Below are 19,895 nucleotides of genomic sequence, written 5' to 3' on the forward strand. Positions count from 1 at the left end.
TCTCCAATTAGAATTGGTTTTATTTAGGATAAAGGAATGATTTTGGTGACGACAACATCAAAGAATGGATCTGCAGCAAAGTCATGAGGATCCGATAAACTTTATGATTAACAACAGGTTAAAATCAAATAACAAATTTCATATGTATTGTGTTTTTAGATGTATAGAGCAACTTAGCTGAAAAATTACCCAGAATTTTTATTCTGCAGGTGTTCAGTTTTCAGTTTTAACTTAACGTATATACATTGATTTAGTCATGTATCATTCAGACATTATTGAACACCTGTTATGCAGATATTAGGCTTAGGCTTATAACTAGCAAATCTCTACTTCCTGTCTCCTTTCCTCATGGATACATCATACATAGAGATGCTGCAGCCTCAAACTCCAGATTATATCATTTTCCACCACTGATTTTGCAAAGAGGTAATGCATGCTCCTTATTCTGCCAAAGCAACTAGTTGAGAGAGATATAAGTACTGCTCAGCTTATCAGCTGTTCCATCAGTGCTATTACCAAACAGAATCCAGAACTGATGAATGTTCTGTTATTTCTTTTTTTTTTTTTTTCTTTTTTTTTTTCTTTTTGAGATGGAGTCACTTGCTCTCTCACCCAGACTGGAGTGCAGTGGAATGATCTCAGCTCACTGCAACCTCCACCTCCTGGGTTCAAGTGATTCTCCTGTCTCAGCCTCCCAAGTAGCAGGGATTACAGGCACGTGCCACCACAACCAGCTAATTTTTGTATTTTTAGTAGAGGGGGGGCATTTCACCACATTGACCAGGCTGGTCTTGAACTGCTGACCTCAGGTGACCCGCCTGCCTCGGCCTCCCAAAGTGCTGGGATTACAGGCATAAGCCACCACGCCCGGCTTTATTCTGTTATTTCTTCATGTAAAGAAACCTCAACCTTTGGGGTGTTTTCTTAACATTTAAAATGCATCAACACAGTGCCACTTGGAAATAGTTTTGAAAAGGATATTGGTCACATTAAGGTTTTCATCACACCAATGATAGCTGTTTCAAAGATACAGGACAACTGTAAAGTTTGATTGGAATATTTAATAATAGATATTATCTGATAGGTAGGATTTTCAGGCCCTGTCAGAATTTGGTAATTGTTGCAATTCTGTTCAACCAAAAGTCAAAAGCAAAGTTGCGTCAAAAGTAAAACAAAAAGATTAAATAACTACTTGATAGTTCTTGATGGGAAACACGAATGTTCTTAAAATCAATTATGTATAGTCCTTGATTAATGCTGCAATTTAAATTATTTAGCATTGTGCTGCTGCATCTCCATATCCCAAAAGAAAGCAAATATGTGAACTGTTGCTAAGAAAAGGAGCAAACATCAATGAAAAGACGAAAGAGTAAGTATACATTTAATAATTTAATGTTATTGAGATTTTACTCTTTTGGAAAATATATTCACTGTCTGGCTGACTTTTTCTCTTTAAGATTCTTGACTCCTCTGCACGTGGCATCTGAGAAAGCTCATAATGATGTTGTTGAAGTAGTGGTGAAACATGAAGCAAAGGTATACTTCCTTTTTGGTAATCTTTGGTAATCCAATGAGTTATTTTTTATTTAGCAGGTGAAATGCCTGACTTCCTAAACGATTTACTTTCTCATGAGTATTACTTTTTTTCCCTTAAGCATAGATTACTATGCTTAAGAATTGTCCTGCAGGTAACCTTTTCTATATCTAATTTTTGCTGGAACATCTATGGGTTTATTCAGACACACATTATTCCTGTATGTCCTCCCTCCTCCATTCCTTTTAACCACAGCCCACAGGTCATAGTTATCCTTAAGGACTTTTCTGACCTATCGTCTTTTCTAATCGTCTTTTCTCACCCATATCTTCTAATTCTTGGTTGTCATGATAACTTCTGTTATTTACCCCAATCACCGTTTTTTTGCTTTCGTTTTTGTTTTTGTTTTTGTTTTTACCCTCTGTTATTTCTGTAACTAACGGAAGGAAATATATTATTTAAATAATTTTACAAAAAACATGATAGCTCCCCATGTTGATAAGTTACTGTTCTTCAGTTGGCATTCGTGCACAAAGCATTTTATTCACCAAATATGCTTTCATCAAAGCTAGAAATCATCTCTTACCCAGGAACTTTTAAAAGTACTACTCAGTAAAAGATATACATATTGTCTCAGATTGGAAGAGGTGACAGTAGTCACCTAATACAGCAGTTTTTACAGTTTTTAGCCACAGATCCTTGCCTCCTTCAAACAAAATATTTAGTTGAAATTCAGTATACTCTATAACAGAGAAAGAATAGATGTGCTGTAGATGAAGGGAGAAGGGAATAGACGCTCTTCTCCTTGGATGGCCTCTGAGGTCCTTCCATAAATGAAATTTGCAGAATAGTTTATTCTTACCTGTCCTTTCTTGAGTTTCCATTCATTCAAGAAATCACTTAGAGTTCTTTAATTTCTTTTTGTGTTGCCTCTCTGTGTCTTAATTTCGCTTTGATTTGGGGGAATTCTTGATAATGTATAATCTTGATTTTTCCTATTGTAAATTATTGAATAAAATAAAGTTTATATCTGCTTGACTGCTTGGCATATCTTGTCTCTCTGTTCTATAACTGTTTGTTGATTGCTTTTTTCGTACTTGTGGTACATTACTTGAAGAATATCTGGATGCATATTGAATTAGGGTTGTGACACTCAATGAAACAATCTTGACTAGGGTGACCAACCATCCAGTTTTGTCCAGGAATTGAGGTTTTTTGGGAACACAGGACTTTCAGTGCTAAAACCAGGAAAGTCCTAGGCAAACCAGAACAAGTGGTCACCCTAATCCTAACATAAAGTGGTACCCAAATAAAGTTTTTTTTTTAAGTGGGTATTTTTCACATTTCAGCGAGTTAGGGTATGTGAATAAATAGTTTGATTGTTCTGAGCATTTTAAATCAATTTTTCAGGCCCTGTAAGCATGGAGCCTAGCTATTCATACTCTAGTTTTAGGTTTATTGAGATCTTGATTATATTCCCATTCACGTATTATCTGATTCCATGAGTATGAATTGGTCAGTGTCTCAAAACACACTGTTGTCCACAGGATTGATTACTGAGGAATTTAATTTCTTAGTTATGTTGAATAATTATTTCCATGGCAGGGAGGTAGGGATAAGGTTGGTGGAGTTTTACAGGTGATTTTTTTTATTGTGAAAAATTTCAAAGATATAACCAAGTAAAAAGAATTTTGCAGAGAATACCTTCCTACCACTTAGATTCTATTACTAACATTTTACTATAGTGTTTTATTACATATCTTTCCATTTTTCCCTCCATCCACCAATATCTTATTTTTTCACACATTTCAAAGTAATTTGCAGACTGTTCCTCCTAAATACTTCCACATGCACATCAACTAGAGTTTAATCTTTGTTTACAGTTTTTCTTTATATGTAAAATTTGAATGCAGTGAAATGCAGAGATCTTAAACGGATATTTGCCGAATTTTGACTAGTACATACACCTGTATAACCAAAACTCCTGTAGAGATACAGAACATTATCTCATGGCAGAAGTAATGCACAGTCCCAGGCAATCTCCACTTTGACAGATAACCATTTTATTTTTTCTGACATAAAAGTGCCTGTTCTAGGCCTTGACATACATGGAATGATGCAAAATATGTGCTTTTGTGTAAGGCTTTTACCACATTGTATAATGTTTTGGAGATTCATCCATGTATCAGTAGTTGGTTTCTTTTTATTGCTGAGTGATTCCACTGTATGACTGTTCCATAGTATGTGTATCTATATATTTTACATAATAAATAAGGGAGAAGATTAAACCAATAGTAATAAGCATTTTAATGCTAATTTATCTTGGCTTTGTTACTGTTGTCTATCTTGGGGTTAATCTTTACATTTCTACACTTTAGAGATCCGTAAAAATACATGGGTTGAACTTTCTTAGGCAATGTCTAGCTCTAAATATCTGTGAATCTGTGAATGCTTTAATGATAAACACAACTACTATTCAGCATCTCACATTTAACCCAAAATTGGGTCTTCCTTCTGATGGTAGCCTTCATGAATTGGTAAATTTATTCTCTAGATTTGAGCAAAAATACTTGGCTTTGGCATTGGATAATAGGCCTCATAAAAGAATTGAGACTTAAAAGTAGTAAAAGGTGTTAAATACATGACTGCATGGTTTTAAATTTTGCATTGCAGGCTAACTTCAATTTTTTCTGCATTGTTAAGGTTAATGCTTTGGATAATCTTGGTCAGACTTCTCTACACAGAGCTGCTTATTGTGGTCATCTACAAACCTGCCGCCTACTCCTGAGCTATGGGTGTGATCCTAACATTATATCCCTTCAGGGGTTTACTGCTTTACAGATGGGAAATGAAAACGTACAGCAACTCCTCCAAGGTAGTATATGTTTCCATGAAATGAATTGTTCTAAATTAACCTTTAAAAATTTTTCACATATCAGGTGTTATAGGTAGGAGTTGGTAATAAGAAAAAAATTTTGAGAATTTTTGGTTATTTCTTCTTAGGTTATTATACTTTTAATCAGCTGAATATCTTCAGTCCCCAAGTGTCATTGAGTGATAATTACGATTTTTGTTCCAGTAGCATTTTCTGCACATTTTCTGAAGTTAAATAGATGGCTTTCAAGTTTTTATCGAGAAAGTTTTAAGAGTAAGATAAAATGGTGGCTATTTATTTTTAAAGAAAGGAATTTTTAGATCCTACATAGTCAAGGGAGGTAGAGTTTGTATAAGGTAGCCAACTCTCTGACTTATTAAAACATTTAACAACTGAGTACACTCATATTCATTACATCTTAAAATATTTAGATCAAATATCTACACCCTTGGCATAGATGAAACATTTCAACCCAGAGATCTGGTCCCATAAATTTTAAAGTTTTTTTGTGTACATCTCTACCTTTATTAGAATGTAATGCAGTAGCTTTGACATCTGAAAGTTCAGATGAGAAAAATGTAATAGATCAAGCTTTTCTGTCTTTAACAGTAAATCGTTGGTGATTTTTATGCCTTTGTTCTGGGAACCAAGTTTTGAGAAACACTGCTTGAACAGATGAAAGCAGATTGATGCAACCTCCTGGAATCTGCCAAAACTGTGAACTTACAAGACTGCTTTCAAGATTCCCATTACTTCCCCCATATATAACACATTCATTTTGTTGTCAGTTTTTGGGGTAATAACACTGGTCCTATGCAGTTGGCTAGTGATAGAATGTACAGTCTTGTCAGTTTTATACTAAGTACCATTACATATAGCTTTTTACTTGCCTTTCCAACTTGTTTCTTACAATAAATTATTGAAGTAGAATTTCCAGGTCAAAGGGTAGCATGTAATTGTCAAATTATCTTCTATTAATAGAAAGCTGGTATTTAGCATTTTACAGTCGGAGTATATGAAAGCACCTGTTTTCTGTCAGCACTAGATATTACAATTCTTAATACTTTCCTTGAGTGAATATGCACGTGTGAATTACAGAAGTAATAGATTTTAATGCTGACTATAAAAGTCTCATCAGTGTAGCTCTCCGTTTCCTCTCTGCCTACTAGCAAATGGAAAAAAAAATGATATTTTAATTTGCATTTCTGATTATGAGTAAGTTTGAACGTAATTTTAAAGTGTTTGTTGCCCATTTCTCTTTTTTTTCTTTTTTTCTTTTTTCTTTTTTTTTTTTTTTTCCCCCAGACAGAGTCTCGCACTCTCGCCCGGGCTGGAGTGCAATGGTGCAATCTCAGCTTACTGTAACCTCCGCCTCCTGGGTTCACATGGTTCTCCTGCCTCAGCCTCCCGAGTAGCTGGGATTATAGGCACACACCACCGCACCCGGCTAATTTTTTGTATTTTTAGTAGAGATGGAGTTTCACTATGTTGGCCAGGCTGCTCTCGAACTCCTGACCTTCTAATCCGCCCGCCTTGGCCTCCCAAAGTGCTGGGATTACTGGCATGAGCCACCACGCCCAGACTTTCTTTTTTTTTTTTTAATTATTCTTTTATTTGTCTGTTTTTGAGATGGATTCTCACTGTGTCACCCAGGCTGGAGTGCAGTGTCGTGATCTTGGCTCACTACAACCTCTGCCTCCCAGGTTCAAGCAGTTCTCATGCCTCATCATCCTGAGTAGCTGAGATTACAGGCATGCACCTAACTTTTGTATTTTTAGTAGTTACGGGATTTTACCATATTGCCCAGTCTGGTCTCCAACTCCTGACCTCAAGTAATCTGTCCGCCTTGGCCTCCCAAAGTGCTGGGATTACAGGCATGAGCCACCATGCCCAGCCAACCATTTATCTTTTTTGTATGTGTGAATTTCTTGTTCATGTCTTTGCCTCATTTGTTGAAGCCTTTCAAAGTACTCCTTTCATGAGAACACCGTATATATGTATATTAGATGTGTATTTTATATATATATATATATATATTTTTTTTTTTTTTTTTTTTTTTTGAGACGGAGTTTCACTCTTGTTGCCCAGGCTGCAGTGCAATGGCATTATCTTGGCTCACTGTAGCCTCAAATATATTCTCTTTAAAGGTGCATGTTACAGTTTGGTTTTTTTCCATTTTGTTCTTGTTTAATGTTGTTATTGCCTGACATATTTTTCCATATACCAATTTTCTTTTTTTGATGCTGCTTTTGATGTACTGCTCTAAGAAGCTTTTTTATTCCATGTTATGAAGATATTCCCCCGTTTTCTTCTAGCATTTTTAAGGTTTAATTTTTCATACTTACATCTTTAATCCATCTGGAGTTTATTTTGTTCTAAGGTGCAAGGTAGATGTTTTCCTTTTCTGACACTTTAAATGAGCTATAAACATAGAATTTCAGACCTGGAAATGATGTTACATTTCTCCCAGTCTACCTTATGTCTTTAGAATTTAAAAAAATCTGAGGCCCAGGAAGTTCCAGTGACTTCCTCCAGTTCAGATAGCTAATTAATGACAGAACCACAGTTAGATTTCTGGTTGCTGTCTTAATTTAATATTTTGCACCATTCCAATGGCTTGCTTATAGAGCAGGCCATCTTTAGTCATCTACTTTATGTTCCTTTATATTGCTTAAATCACATTTTATAATCATACACATTTACATATTTTGCTTATATGTATTGTATTTCAAAGAGTTTTAAGAGAATCTTATTTTTCCCTTCCCACCCCACAACCCCTTACTACCATGGAGTTTTCGTACATAATCTCCCAAATTGTAAAAGAACTTTGCTTTCTGATGAGATGCCTTCCATAAAGCTTGGTTCCATCTTCCAAGTAGAGGTTAGTCACTCTTTCTCTCTCTCTCTTTTTTAGAGGGTATCTCATTAGGTAATTCAGAGGCAGACAGACAATTGCTGGAAGCTGCAAAGGCTGGAGATGTCGAAACTGTAAAAGTAAGATACAGTGTTATGTTTCTGTTAACTTTGGGTTTTTATTTTGACATTTGTTATTTAATCTGTACTGTTATAATGAAGAGTCTGGTTTATTTGTATCTGCCTTGCTTTAAAAGGTCAATAATATAATCTAATTGTTCTCTACAAATGAGGAGCCTTAAGTAATGCAAGAAAAAAGACTTCACTTTCACACACATCCCAGTGAATATTACATTCACAAATATAAATAAATTCGGGTGATACCAAATGGGTTTTGCTTGAAGAACCTATTCATTTGTCCCTTTAACAGAATAAAGTATATCAAATTATTTTATATTAGTGTTTACATATGACACATAAAACAAGAAGGGGGAAAAACAGTGTATCACTTCTGTCTATAGATTTCTTCTGATTTCTTCATTTCTTTGCCCCCTCTACCTCTAGGGATCCAGGGCTTAGTGTAGTAATATATTCAGTGTTGCTACTTCTCTTTCCCAGAGCTTACAACTTCAGCTCTTACCTGTTTCTCAGACAAGAGTCTTCCCCAGAGTAACCCTTCCTTACTGTTTTGACTCTTACTGTAGAAATATGTATGTAAAACTGGGCGCAGTGGCTCACGCCTGTCTGTAATCCCAGCACTTTGGGAGGCTGAGGTGGGTGGATCACCTGAGGTTAGGAGTTTGAGACCAGCCTGGCCAACGTGGCGAAACATCAGCTCTACTGAAAATAGGAAAAAAAAAATTAGTCAGGAGTGGTGTGGGTGCCTGTAATCCCAACTACTTGGGAGGCTGAGGCAGGAGAATTGTTTGAACCCGGGAGGCAGAGGTTGCAGTGAGCTGAGATCGTGGCATTGCACTCCAGCCTGGGCGACAGAATGAGACTGTCTCAAAAAAAAGAAAGAAAAAGAAGTAAGTATGTAATATCTTACTATCTATATCAAATATTTCTGTTACCTGCAGAAATTGTATATAACTCAAAGGCCTAACATTTTGAGAGAGTGAGACTGTTTTAGAATTTAATATATATTAAAATTTAACTAACTAATCTTGATGAATTAAATAATTTTTCAGTAATGCAGTGGTGTTACTCTCCAAAACTAGTAGGGGAGACAAGCCTTGTATTTCTTCCCCTTCACCTTTAGAGACTTTTTCAAAACAGTGTTGGTCCTGTTTGAGAGGATACTAAGAGGTAGTAAGTTTTACAGAAAGCTGAATTGGTTGATTTAATTCATGGCAGAAGTAGCTATTTGAAATAATTTCATTATATTTCTTTTGGGGGGCTGGGGTGGGGAGACAGGGTCTGTTGCCCAGGCTGGAGCACAGTGGTGCTATCTTGGCTCACTGCAACCTACATCTTCTGGGCTCAAGTGATCCTCCTGACTCAGCCTCCCAAGTAACTGGTACTACAGGTGGATGCCGCCACACCAAGCTAATTTTCTTGATCTTTTTCTTGTAGAGACAAAGTCTCACTGTGTTACCCAGGCTGGTCTCAAACTCCTGGGCAAAGCAGTCCTCCTGCCTCAGCCTCCCAAAGTGCTGGGATCATAGGCATGAGTCACCATGCCCTGCCAATTTCATTATATTTCTGTAGGGTGTTCTAAATCTTAAACAGACCCACTCACAAAGTCAATAATTTTAGATTTTCTGAGAAGGAAATGTAAGTGTTGTTCTCTTCTGAGCTAGAGCTCTGAGGGAATTTATTCACTGCCGTTTTAAATGAAGAGCTTTCTACAAATTGATTTTGAAATCCATGTGATCCTTTTCTGTTGTTTTATCTGTGTAGACATCTCAGATAACTTCAGATTTTTTTAAATTCATTTCTCACAGAAAACTGCAACTATCATGCAGTTTTATTATTTGACATGTTTTTATTTTGATCCTCATTATTCTCATTCCCTTAAGTAGGAGGCTAATAGGATATTGAAAGGAGGATTTTGTTTCTATTAGTACTGACTTGTGGAAATACAAATCACTTGAGGTAAAAGGTTGTGAACTGATTTTTTTTTTTCCCGCAAGAGACATGAAAATTAAGTTGAAAGCAATTAGCTGATTTTTTTTTTTTTTTTTTTTTTTTTGATGTGTGTGGGCAGGGAGAGATACAGAATTGTAAATGCTCATTCTCTTATATATATTAAAGAACATAAAGCTATATTTAGTAAACATGTTAAAGACTAAACTTTGTTTTTATAAAGATAGAGGGAGTCCAGACGAGGGGATAGATAAAGAGGAGATGAAGTTGGGGGGCAGGAAATGGACTTAGAGAACACAATAATGCCATTGGATTCAGGAAAACCTGTGCCAAGTATCAGGCATTCTTCTCTCCCCTCTGCTTTTAAAATCACTTGATGGACATTTATCTCCATGAACCATTCTTCTTGCCTACCTCTAGACAGATGGCTCTATACGAATCACTGGAACAAGAACATCTGCGTATTACCTAATGAACACTTAACTATTGTGCTCAGTTGTGTTTGTTTACTGATAATCCACCAGGCTGGATACTTTATTCAACACCTGCTATTAGAAAACTTGTCTCAGAGTGGGCAAAATTTACCTGACAGGTGAAGAGTAGAATGGCCTGTGATAACTGCCAAACCCAAGCAGCACCTGGTAAACATGTTAAAAATAGTCATTTCTAGGGACCTGACTTGAGACCCACTGAAATACCATCTCTTGAATGGGGCCCTGAATCTGTATATCTCGCCAGCTCTATTTGGGAAGCACAGAAGAGCTTTGCCAGGACAGTGATTAAACCCCTTGAGGTAAACCCACTGACAGCAGGCTCCTTTGTTTTATTGAGCTTAGGTTATCCCTGCTTTGGGCGTAGGATAGTAAAAAGGGGAAAGAGTTTTTACTAATATGGATATATTCTTTTTGTTTGTTTGTTTGAGATGGAGTTTCACTCTTGTTGCCCAGGCTAGAGTGCAGTTGCATGATCTCAGCTCACAGCAACCTCCATCTCCCGGGTTCAAGCGATTCTCTTACTTCAGCCTCCTGAGTAGCTGGCATTATAGGCGCCCACCACCATGCCCGGATAATTTTTTGTGTTTTTAGTAGAGACAAGGTTTCACCATGTTGGCCAGGCTGCTCTTAAACTCCTGACCTCAGGTGATCCACCCGCCTCGGCCTTCCAAAGTGTTGGGATTACAGGCGTGAGCCACCGTGCCTGGACTAATATGAATATATTCTTTTGACTCTTTAAGCAGTCTGATTTATTATCTATGTTGCTTTTCTTCCCCAAACTTTCATACTTTTCATAACTACACTTCCTCATCTGAACCAAAGAACACAGAAAATTGACTGCTTTCTTAATTCTACCCAGGCCCCAGGACTGTATAACTGCATATAAACATCAGCATTCTTTTTTTTTCTCTCTCTTTTTTCTTTTTTGGAGATGGAGTCTGGGTTGGTCACCCAGGCTGGAGTACAGTGGCACGATCTCGGCTCACTGCAACCTCTGCCTCCCAGGTTCAAGCAATTCTCCTGCCTCACCCTCCCAAGTAGTAGAGACAGGGTTTTGCCATGTTGGCCAGGCTGGTCTTGAACTCCTGACCTCAAGTGATCTGCCTGCCTCAGCCTCCCAAAGTGCTGTGATTACAGGCATGAGCCACTGTGTTCGGCCTAACCATCAGCATTCTACTGGTTATTTCATTCCATATAGTGTGGTATGGTTCCTGAACCACCGGCATCAGCATCACCCAAGAACTTGGTAGAAGTGGAGATTTTTAGGCCCACATCAGTTACACTGAAAATTTGAGGGTTGGACCCAATGCACATTAAAGTTTGAGAACCACTGCTCTAAAGGAATACTTTTCAAATTTTAATGTGTTTACATATTACCTAGGGATCTTGTTAAAGGGCAAATTCTGACTAGATAGAGATCTGAGATTTTGAATTCTTAATAAGCCCCTTGGTAATGCTGGTGCTACTGTAATCTCATGTACCTCTGTGTGTATTTGCCACAAAATGCAAGTTACACTTGCTGATGATTGGCACTTTGTGTGTGTGTGTGTGTGTGTGTGTATAGTAAAGATAATAATAAAATTTACCCTTGAGCTTTAGAAAAAGTAGAATATAAAGGCATACATGAGGCCGGGCACAGTGGCTCAACCTGTAATCCTAGCATTTGGAAGGCCAAGGTAGGAGGATCCCTTGAGGCCAGGAGTTCGAGACCAGCCTGGCCAACATGGTGAAACCCCATCTCTACTAAAAATATAAAAATTAGCCAGGTGCAGTGGCATGTGCCTGTAGTCCCTGCTACTCGGGAGGCTGAGGCAGAAGAATTGCTTGAACCCGAGAGACAGAGGTTGCAGTGAACTGAGATTGCGCCACTGCACCCCAGCCTGGGCAAGAGAGCGAGACTCTGTCTCATAATAATAATGATGATGATAATAATAATAATAATAATAAAAGGCACAGATGAGAGGACCAGAGGGATTCCCAGTAAATGACAAGATGAAATAAGAATACTAAATAGGGCCGGGCGCGGTGGCTCACGCCTGTAATCCCAGCACTTTGGGAGGCCGAGGCGGGTGGATCACGAGGTCAGGAGATCGAGACCATCCTGCCTAACACGGTGAAACCCCATCTCTCCTAAAAATACAAAAAAAACTAGCCGGGCGTAGTGGCGGGCGCCTGTAGTCCCAGCTACTCGGGAGGCTGAGGCAGGAGAATGGCCTGAAACAGGGAGGCGGCGCTTGCAGTGAGCTGAGATCGCGCCACTGCACTCCAGCCTGGGCGATGAGCAAGACTCCATCTCAAAAAAAAAAAAAAGAATACTAAATAGTTTCTGAGAATACTGTTTAATGAGACAAGAAAATAAGTCAGACACTTTGAAAATTCCTACTAAATGACTTGAAACAAGAAATGAGAATATGTAGATGTAGTATCACGTATGTTGTGTTTTGTCCTTCAGAAACTGTGTACTGTTCAGAGTGTCAACTGCAGAGACATTGAAGGGCGTCAGTCTACACCACTTCATTTTGCAGCTGGGTATAACAGAGTGTCCGTGGTGGAATATCTGCTACAGCATGGAGCTGATGTGCATGCTAAAGATAAAGGGTAAATGCCAACAATTGTTATGGACTCTCTTCCTTACTTTCACTTGACCTTTTTAGGAAAACCTGGAAATCTGTTTTATTTTTCAAGAAAGCCGGTTTCCTAACATTGGCCTAAATATTAAATAGAGCTGCTTAATTTCAATCAAGATTTTATATGGTTAGCATTCATATAAAGACTTCACTAGCATAATGCCTAGGAATTTTATAATGGCCAAGGAAGGACATTACAACATTAGTGTGATACTGACCTTTAATGTGGTAAATTTTTCAGTTTTCAGGGAGGATTTTTGAGTTCTTCCAGTTTATCTTGAAGTTATTTTTTATTAAAAATATACAATTCTCCACATTGCATATATGGATGAATGTTATAGTCTGCATTTAAAACATTTTTTAAATGTTCTCCCCTGACTCACCAAAAAAGAAATTATTTCTGCCTTAAATAGATTTAGGTTCTACAAAGTATAATCGGTATAATTCCTTATTGTAGTTCAAGAATTTTCTTTCATCAGTTATATGCAATTATTTAAATTAAAACATGTTCTTCTGTGGCGTTATTGTTCATTCATTACTTTTCAGAGGCCTTGTACCTTTGCACAATGCATGTTCTTATGGACATTATGAAGTTGCAGAACTTCTTGTTAAACATGGAGCAGTAGTTAATGTAGCTGATTTATGGAAATTTACACCTTTACATGAAGCAGCAGCAAAAGGAAAATATGAAATTTGCAAACTTCTGCTCCAGGTATATTTAAATACTTAACTGTAAACAGTATGAATTACATAGAATATGTTTATAGTTTTTTAAGTAATTCTAGCATAAACTTAAACTAGTGAGCGATGGGAAACAATGTTATCTAATTCTGTACCTAGATTTTAGAATAAATGTCATAAACATTATTTTATATTTTAATCCACAAGTATGTTTACTAGCACCTAGAGTTATTTTTGTCTACAGCCAGCTATCATGTGATAGTTCTCTTATTATTTTTAGTTTTTCTCTTTATTACTTTAACCTGAAAATATTTAATGAATTATTTACTTTCAAGCCAGGTTTATTTAGCACTGCTAAAATGGATGATACTGGTTCAGTACAGATACCAGTGGATGTTTTACAATAACAAGAATACAGAGATTTATACTTTATTCAAATGTTCATGAAAAGTAAAAATAGTATAACATGAAAGTTAATTTTTAATGAAATATGACTTTATTTTGAATGTAGTTTAAAATTTTAACTACATTAATGCATTAGAAAAATCCAGTAATATTTAACTCTTCTGTATTCTTTTTATAATAATTCTGTGTATAAACATTAGTAACAGTGATGTTAACCTTTAAGGTAGAGTCTCAATATAAATTTAGTTTTTCTTTGGTATAGTTACATTGACTATTTTCTCATTGACCAGTGACACATTTAGGCCATTTCTCCCTTTTTTTCTGTTGTTCACATACCTAGCATGGTGCAGACCCTACAAAAAAAAACAGAGATGGAAATACTCCTTTGGATCTTGTTAAAGATGGAGATACAGATATTCAAGATCTGCTTAGGGGAGATGCAGCTTTGCTAGATGCTGCCAAGAAGGGTTGTTTAGCCAGAGTGAAGAAGTTGTCCTCTCCTGATAATGTAAATTGCCGTGATACCCAAGGCAGACATTCAACACCTTTACATTTAGCAGGTAAGTGAATGAAGTTTCACAGATTTAGGTGGTAACATCTGAGATTCATTTTACCCAGATGAAATATTTTCTGTAACTAAACTTTAAAAATTCAAATCAGGCCAAGCGCAGTGGCTCACATTTGTAATCCCAACACTTTATGAGGCCAAGGCAGGAGGATTGCTTGAGCCCAGGAGTTTGAGAACAGCCTGGGCAACATAGCAAAACCCCACCTCTATAAAAAATTACAAAAATTAGCCAGGAGTGGTGGCGCACATCTGTCGTCCCAGCTATTCAAGAGGCTAAGGTGGGAAGATTGAGTCCAAGAGGTCACGGATGCAATGAGCCTTGATTGTTCCACTGTACTCCAGCCTGCGCAACAAAGTGAGACCCTGTCTCAAAAAATAAAAAAAAATAAAAATTCAAATCAAATATCTTCTAATGCTGCCATTATACTCTTTAGTATATTTGTACAGGACAACCGTACTTGAAGCTACTAGCTGAGTTCAAGTTCACTTTACTACTAGTACGTTACATTCAGTAAGAACAATTGAAGTAGGCTCTGCCAGTCCCCATATACTTTGGGAATCATTATTCCAGATCATCATTTTATTGGTATCACCTTTGGTAAACAAGTTTTGAAAAATATGCCTACTTGAGCCAGCCTTCCTTATAGAAAGCTAAAGCTTTCTATTCTTCCTGATGGTAGCTGCTAAGCACAAGCAGGAAAAAATATATATATATCAAAATTCTCAGAAGTTACATAAGCCTCTCACCAAAGTTATTTATTTTGGTTGGTGAGAGTCCCCGTAACAAAATACCAAAGACCGGGTGGCTTAAACAGCAGAAATTTGTTTTCTCACAGTTCTGGAGGCTAGGAGTCCAAGTTCAAGTTGTTGGCAGGGTTGGTTGCTTCTGAAGCCCCCACTTGGCTTGCCTACCTTCTCAGTGTGTCCTCCCATGGAACATGATGTCTCTTTCTATATGTCCTAGTCTTTACTTTTAAGGAAACCAGTCAGATTAGATTAGAGCCCACCTAGTGAGCTCATTTTAACTTTTTTAGCTCTTTAAAGGCTCTATCTCCAAATAGAGTCACATTCCAAAGTACTGGGGTTAGGGTTTCAACATAAGAATTTTGCAGGGTACAATTCATTTCATAACATTTGTTCTAAGTTTTCACTCATAAAACTAGCACAATGTACCTTTGTTTTCAGTGCAAGTATACAATATATTTTGGTTTCAGTATAACTTTTTCAGCTGCATTACAGATGTTAGGAAATCATTAAAATCACTGAGCTATAGCTAATACCTTGGTGGAGTTCCATCATAGGCACAGTGGACTCATACAAGTTTGTCTAAATATGCATGGTTTAAACATGGTATAAAAAGCAAGAAAAAATAATGCAAATATTTCTGCCATTTCATGTAATGTGGGAGATGGAAATCTATTCTGTTCATTTCAGTCTTGTATTATAACTTGGTGTTATATATGATTTTTACCTTTAAATACTCCATATCAGTTGAGACTTCACTGTCCAAAGAAACCAATTACTCTATGTGTCTTTCAAGTATTTTGGAAGTGATAAGCCACAAATGCTAACATGGTGAGAAAAAGCTTTATTTGCACTGGCTATCAGAAGTTTCTAGTTCATGTAAGACAAAATATGACTTGACCTCTGATTGGAAGTTGTGCTGTGCATATTTATGTTAGCTTTTATATCTTTCTTGTAGCTTATCTAGAACACTTTACTGTGTCCAAGTTATCTTTGTAAGTGACAAATAATTTGTATGCACAAAATATTTGTCCACTTCTGCAGCATTAAATACCATACCTTGAGACCTGGAAAGACTTTTAGATTAGTGTAATATTTTATGGTAATTTTATAATTTTATTTTTCTTGATCTTTTTAAATTCTTTTCCTTTAAATCCTTTAGCAAAAGGATAAAAACTACAATAGAAATAAGTTTTATTTCATGACTTTAGCAGCTCCTAAGTTCCTCTACCAGACTTGCAGAGATGTGTACCTCGCTGAGTTCTCTCTAGCAAAAAAGCATGCTCTTGTGGCCTTCTGGGGAAGGGGACTCTGAGATCCACTCTGGTTTGACTTGTATGTAATTGCAGACCTTTGACTTGCAGCCCCTGAGACCCATGTCCCTGAGTTCCAGAAGTGGTATGTAACACCTATGAAGGCAGAGACTTCGGTAGGAAGGTCTTCATAGGAAAGATACAAGTAAATCAGTCAGTATAATTTTGGGAATCCACAAAACTAATAGATAACACGAAAAGCTTCCAACTTGAGGCAAGGGGGAAATGTTTTCCAGAAGGTAAATTGTTAATAGAGTCCAATGAGGTCTTTCAGATTTATACAAAATCTCTTTTATGTTTTCAGTAATGTCTATGCCTTATAAATACATACATACATATATGTATACATATAGTGACTTTTTTATATTAACAAGTGAAAGTATTATGACATAGGACTAAAAAAGAAAAAACAAGTAAAGTAATTTTACTTCTTTTCTAAATTAGCTGGTTATAATAATTTAGAAGTTGCCGAGTATTTGTTACAACACGGAGCTGATGTGAATGCCCAAGACAAAGGAGGACTTATTCCTTTACATAATGCAGCGTCTTACGGGGTAAGTTCTTCCATGTTACCTTTAAAATTTTGTGGAATTTTAAAGTGAAAGTCAGTATTGCAGCTCAAATGGAATTTAGTTTGATGTTCTCATTTTACAGAGAAGTAAATGGGAGAGCTGAAGAAGTTAAATAACTTCCAAATTTCAGTTCTGAATCTGTTCTAAGCTTGCTGTGTGATATGCGGCGTATTGTTGTTTGTTTTATTATCTGCCTTAACACCTGTCTCTTATTTTCAGTGAGATGTTGGTGATTGTGTTTGTTGGTACCCAGAAAATCCACTGGGGCACCAAAGGGGTAGATGGAATCTGTACAGATTCAGACGCATTGTTCCTGACTTATTATAGTCCCAAATGTTACATTCAGAATTGACCATCTTCAGTGGTATAGTTTGAATAATTGAGGAAGATTACTGCTTTATAAATTTAGTAGTTATAACATTTGAATAAATTAGAAATTATTAAAGTCATATTAGTCTAGTTTCCTGCTAAATAGAATTCTTAACTCTTTTCTAGATAGTTTCTCAAGTTATTGAAATGTCCACTGTTATTTATAAGTTGTGATGCTGGGGGAAAAGAGTTTTAATTTTCATTTCCAGCAGGGAAAGAGTTTTAATTTTCATTTCCAGAGTAAGTTTGAAAATGTGGAAGTAGCTACATAACTAGTTTCTTCTTAAGAAAGTAAAGTATGACAAAATAATATTTCAGACTGTAATGGGTATTTTCTTTTACAGCATGTAGATGTAGCAGCTCTGCTAATAAAGTATAACGCATGTGTCAATGCCACGGACAAATGGGCTTTCACACCTTTGCACGAAGCAGCCCAAAAGGGACGAACACAGCTTTGTGCTTTGTTGCTAGCCCATGGAGCTGACCCTACTCTTAAAAATCAGGAAGGACAAACACCTTTAGATTTAGTTTCAGTAAGTGATGGGCTCTTTGAAAAATCTCAATGCTTTTCTACTTTTTAAAATTCACTTGATGTTGTTATAAAATGTTTTTGTAGTCAATGTGAATGGCAAAATCTGGTTTTTAGCCTGATTTTAATGTAAGAGTTCTTTAGTATTCAAATATAATAGAATTATAAAGTAATATAATTATTCTTCTATAGAATAGAATTATCAGTCAGTTATTGTATACTGAGTATTTTGGAAATAGGAAAAAGAAGTACATGATATAACTGCTTACGTTAGTTAGGTAACTAACCAGACCCAGGCCCTCTGAGAATGCTGTTACAGTGCATACAGCGCAAGATGGTACAGACCATGGGTCTTACACACAGCCGCAACTGGGAACATTGCCCCCAAGGTGCAGCCACAAAGCCTGCTGCCAATAGTGTTTCCTTTTCCTCCCACACCACCTCATCCCAGAGTTCTTGTTTCTCACCCTGCCTTAACCATTCATGAAACGAGCTTATTATCCACTTTCCTGTGGAGGTCCTGTTTTCCTTCCCCTCTCTCTGGAGCATGGAGCAGTTGTAGGAGCTTCCGCTGAACCTTCCACCTCTGCTTTGGGCACTGAAGCAGATGCCTCTCTTGCCTCTACCACTGAGGACATTGACTAGAGCAGTGAAAGGAAAGGAAGAAGGAATTCTTTTTGAGATGAGAAGGAAGGGGAATCTTTTCTGCAGACTGCTTTCTACTGAGAGAGATTCCATTGTTCCACATTACAATAAGAAACTGAGGCAGTTCAGCTGCATTGGGGCTTAAGTAGATTTTTCTCAGCCAGCTAACAACCCAGTCATATTTACAACATTCTCTCTTCAGGGAAATATCTTTCTAGCTCCAAACTACCATAAAAGTGAACATTTGGAATTCATTCCACCCATATGTTAGTCGACCAGATATAATTAAGTGACAGTGAGGCAAAATGCTCTAGAGAACATACAAGGGCTTTAGAGTCAGACATACTGGGCCTAAAATTCCAGTTCCACCATTTAAGTTGTACAATCTTATGAACTGCCTAACCTCCAAAGCTTAGTTACCTCATCTATAAATAGGGGTAAAATATATCTGGTTAGTATGAGAATTAAATGGGGTAATTTACTTAAAGTCTTTGGCGTGGTATCAGGTACATAAAAAGCACTCAGTAAATGGTACTATTATTATAAACAAATGTCATTTACAAACTGTGAGTACAGTGGGAATGCATAGACTAGGGGAGAAGAAAGGTGATTACTGGAATAGGCAGAACAAATGACTATGAAACAAGTACTGATTTACTCCTTGCTGGATATTAGTTGAATGTTATGAAAGAATAGTACATATTACCGATTAAACAAATTAATGTACCTATAAATGTGAGGACTTTTTTCCATTCTAGCAGATTTTTTTTTTTTTTTTTTTGAGATGGAAGGCTCGCTCTGTCACCCAGAATGTAGTACAGTGGCACAATCTGGGCTCACTGCAACCTCCGCCTCCCAGGTTCAAACGATTCTCCTGCCTCAGCCTCCCAAGTAGCTGGGATTACAGGCATGCGCCACCACACCCAGCTAATAATTTTGTATTTTTAGTAGAGATGGGGCTTCACCACGTTGGCCAGACTGGCCTCAAACTCCTGACCTCAAGTGATCCATCCGCCCACCTCGGCCTCCCAAAGTGCTGGGATTACAGGCATAAGCCACTGCACTCGGCCCCATTCTAGCAGATTTGATTAAAATTATTATCTTTTCTACCCACCTTCTCTCCAAAAAACTTTCAATTTTGAGGAACAAATACATTGCTGAATATTTTCCAGGAAATACAAACAATTCTGTTTTCTAAAGTTCTGTGTAGGTGGAATTACTTCTTTCAGAATAACTACAATATCACCAAAATCTCTTACTTTTTAAGATTGGTATTTCTGTAATTCATTGTGCTTCTCAGTCACAATATCAGAATTAGGGTTTTGTTCATGCTTTGCCATATTTAGGTTGTGTTTTGATAATATGTATTTTGGAAGAGATATTCTCAGTTGTGTCTTATATTTTAGTAAGTTTAGCTGGATATAGGTTGAATATCCCTTATCGGAAATGCTTAGAACCAGATGTGTTTTCAGCTTTTGGATTTTTTTTCAGATTTTGAAATATTATACTCAAGCATTATACTTACTGTTGAGCGTCCCCAATCCCAAAATCTGAAATCCAAAATGCTCCAATGAACATTTCCTTTGAGCTTCATGTCA

At 36.9% G+C, this 19,895-nt stretch overlaps 1 protein-coding gene across 1 annotated transcript in view; it reads left to right on the plus strand.

The window, feature by feature from the left end:
• TNKS2 (tankyrase 2) overlaps positions 1–19,895 on the plus strand; it is a 66,402-nt gene that overhangs the window by 29,263 nt on the left and 17,244 nt on the right. The window contains exons 10-18 of the mRNA XM_007963534.3: positions 1,278–1,369; positions 1,458–1,536; positions 4,238–4,409; positions 7,324–7,403; positions 12,297–12,442; positions 13,018–13,183; positions 13,898–14,117; positions 16,627–16,736; positions 17,468–17,656. Coding sequence (XP_007961725.2) covers positions 1,278–1,369; positions 1,458–1,536; positions 4,238–4,409; positions 7,324–7,403; positions 12,297–12,442; positions 13,018–13,183; positions 13,898–14,117; positions 16,627–16,736; positions 17,468–17,656 — 1,254 coding nt within the window. The remainder of the gene's footprint in view (positions 1–1,277; positions 1,370–1,457; positions 1,537–4,237; positions 4,410–7,323; positions 7,404–12,296; positions 12,443–13,017; positions 13,184–13,897; positions 14,118–16,626; positions 16,737–17,467; positions 17,657–19,895) is intronic.

Source organism: Chlorocebus sabaeus, chromosome 9 (genome assembly GCF_047675955.1).
Source record: "Chlorocebus sabaeus isolate Y175 chromosome 9, mChlSab1.0.hap1, whole genome shotgun sequence".
NCBI classification, from domain to species: domain Eukaryota; kingdom Metazoa; phylum Chordata; class Mammalia; order Primates; family Cercopithecidae; genus Chlorocebus; species Chlorocebus sabaeus.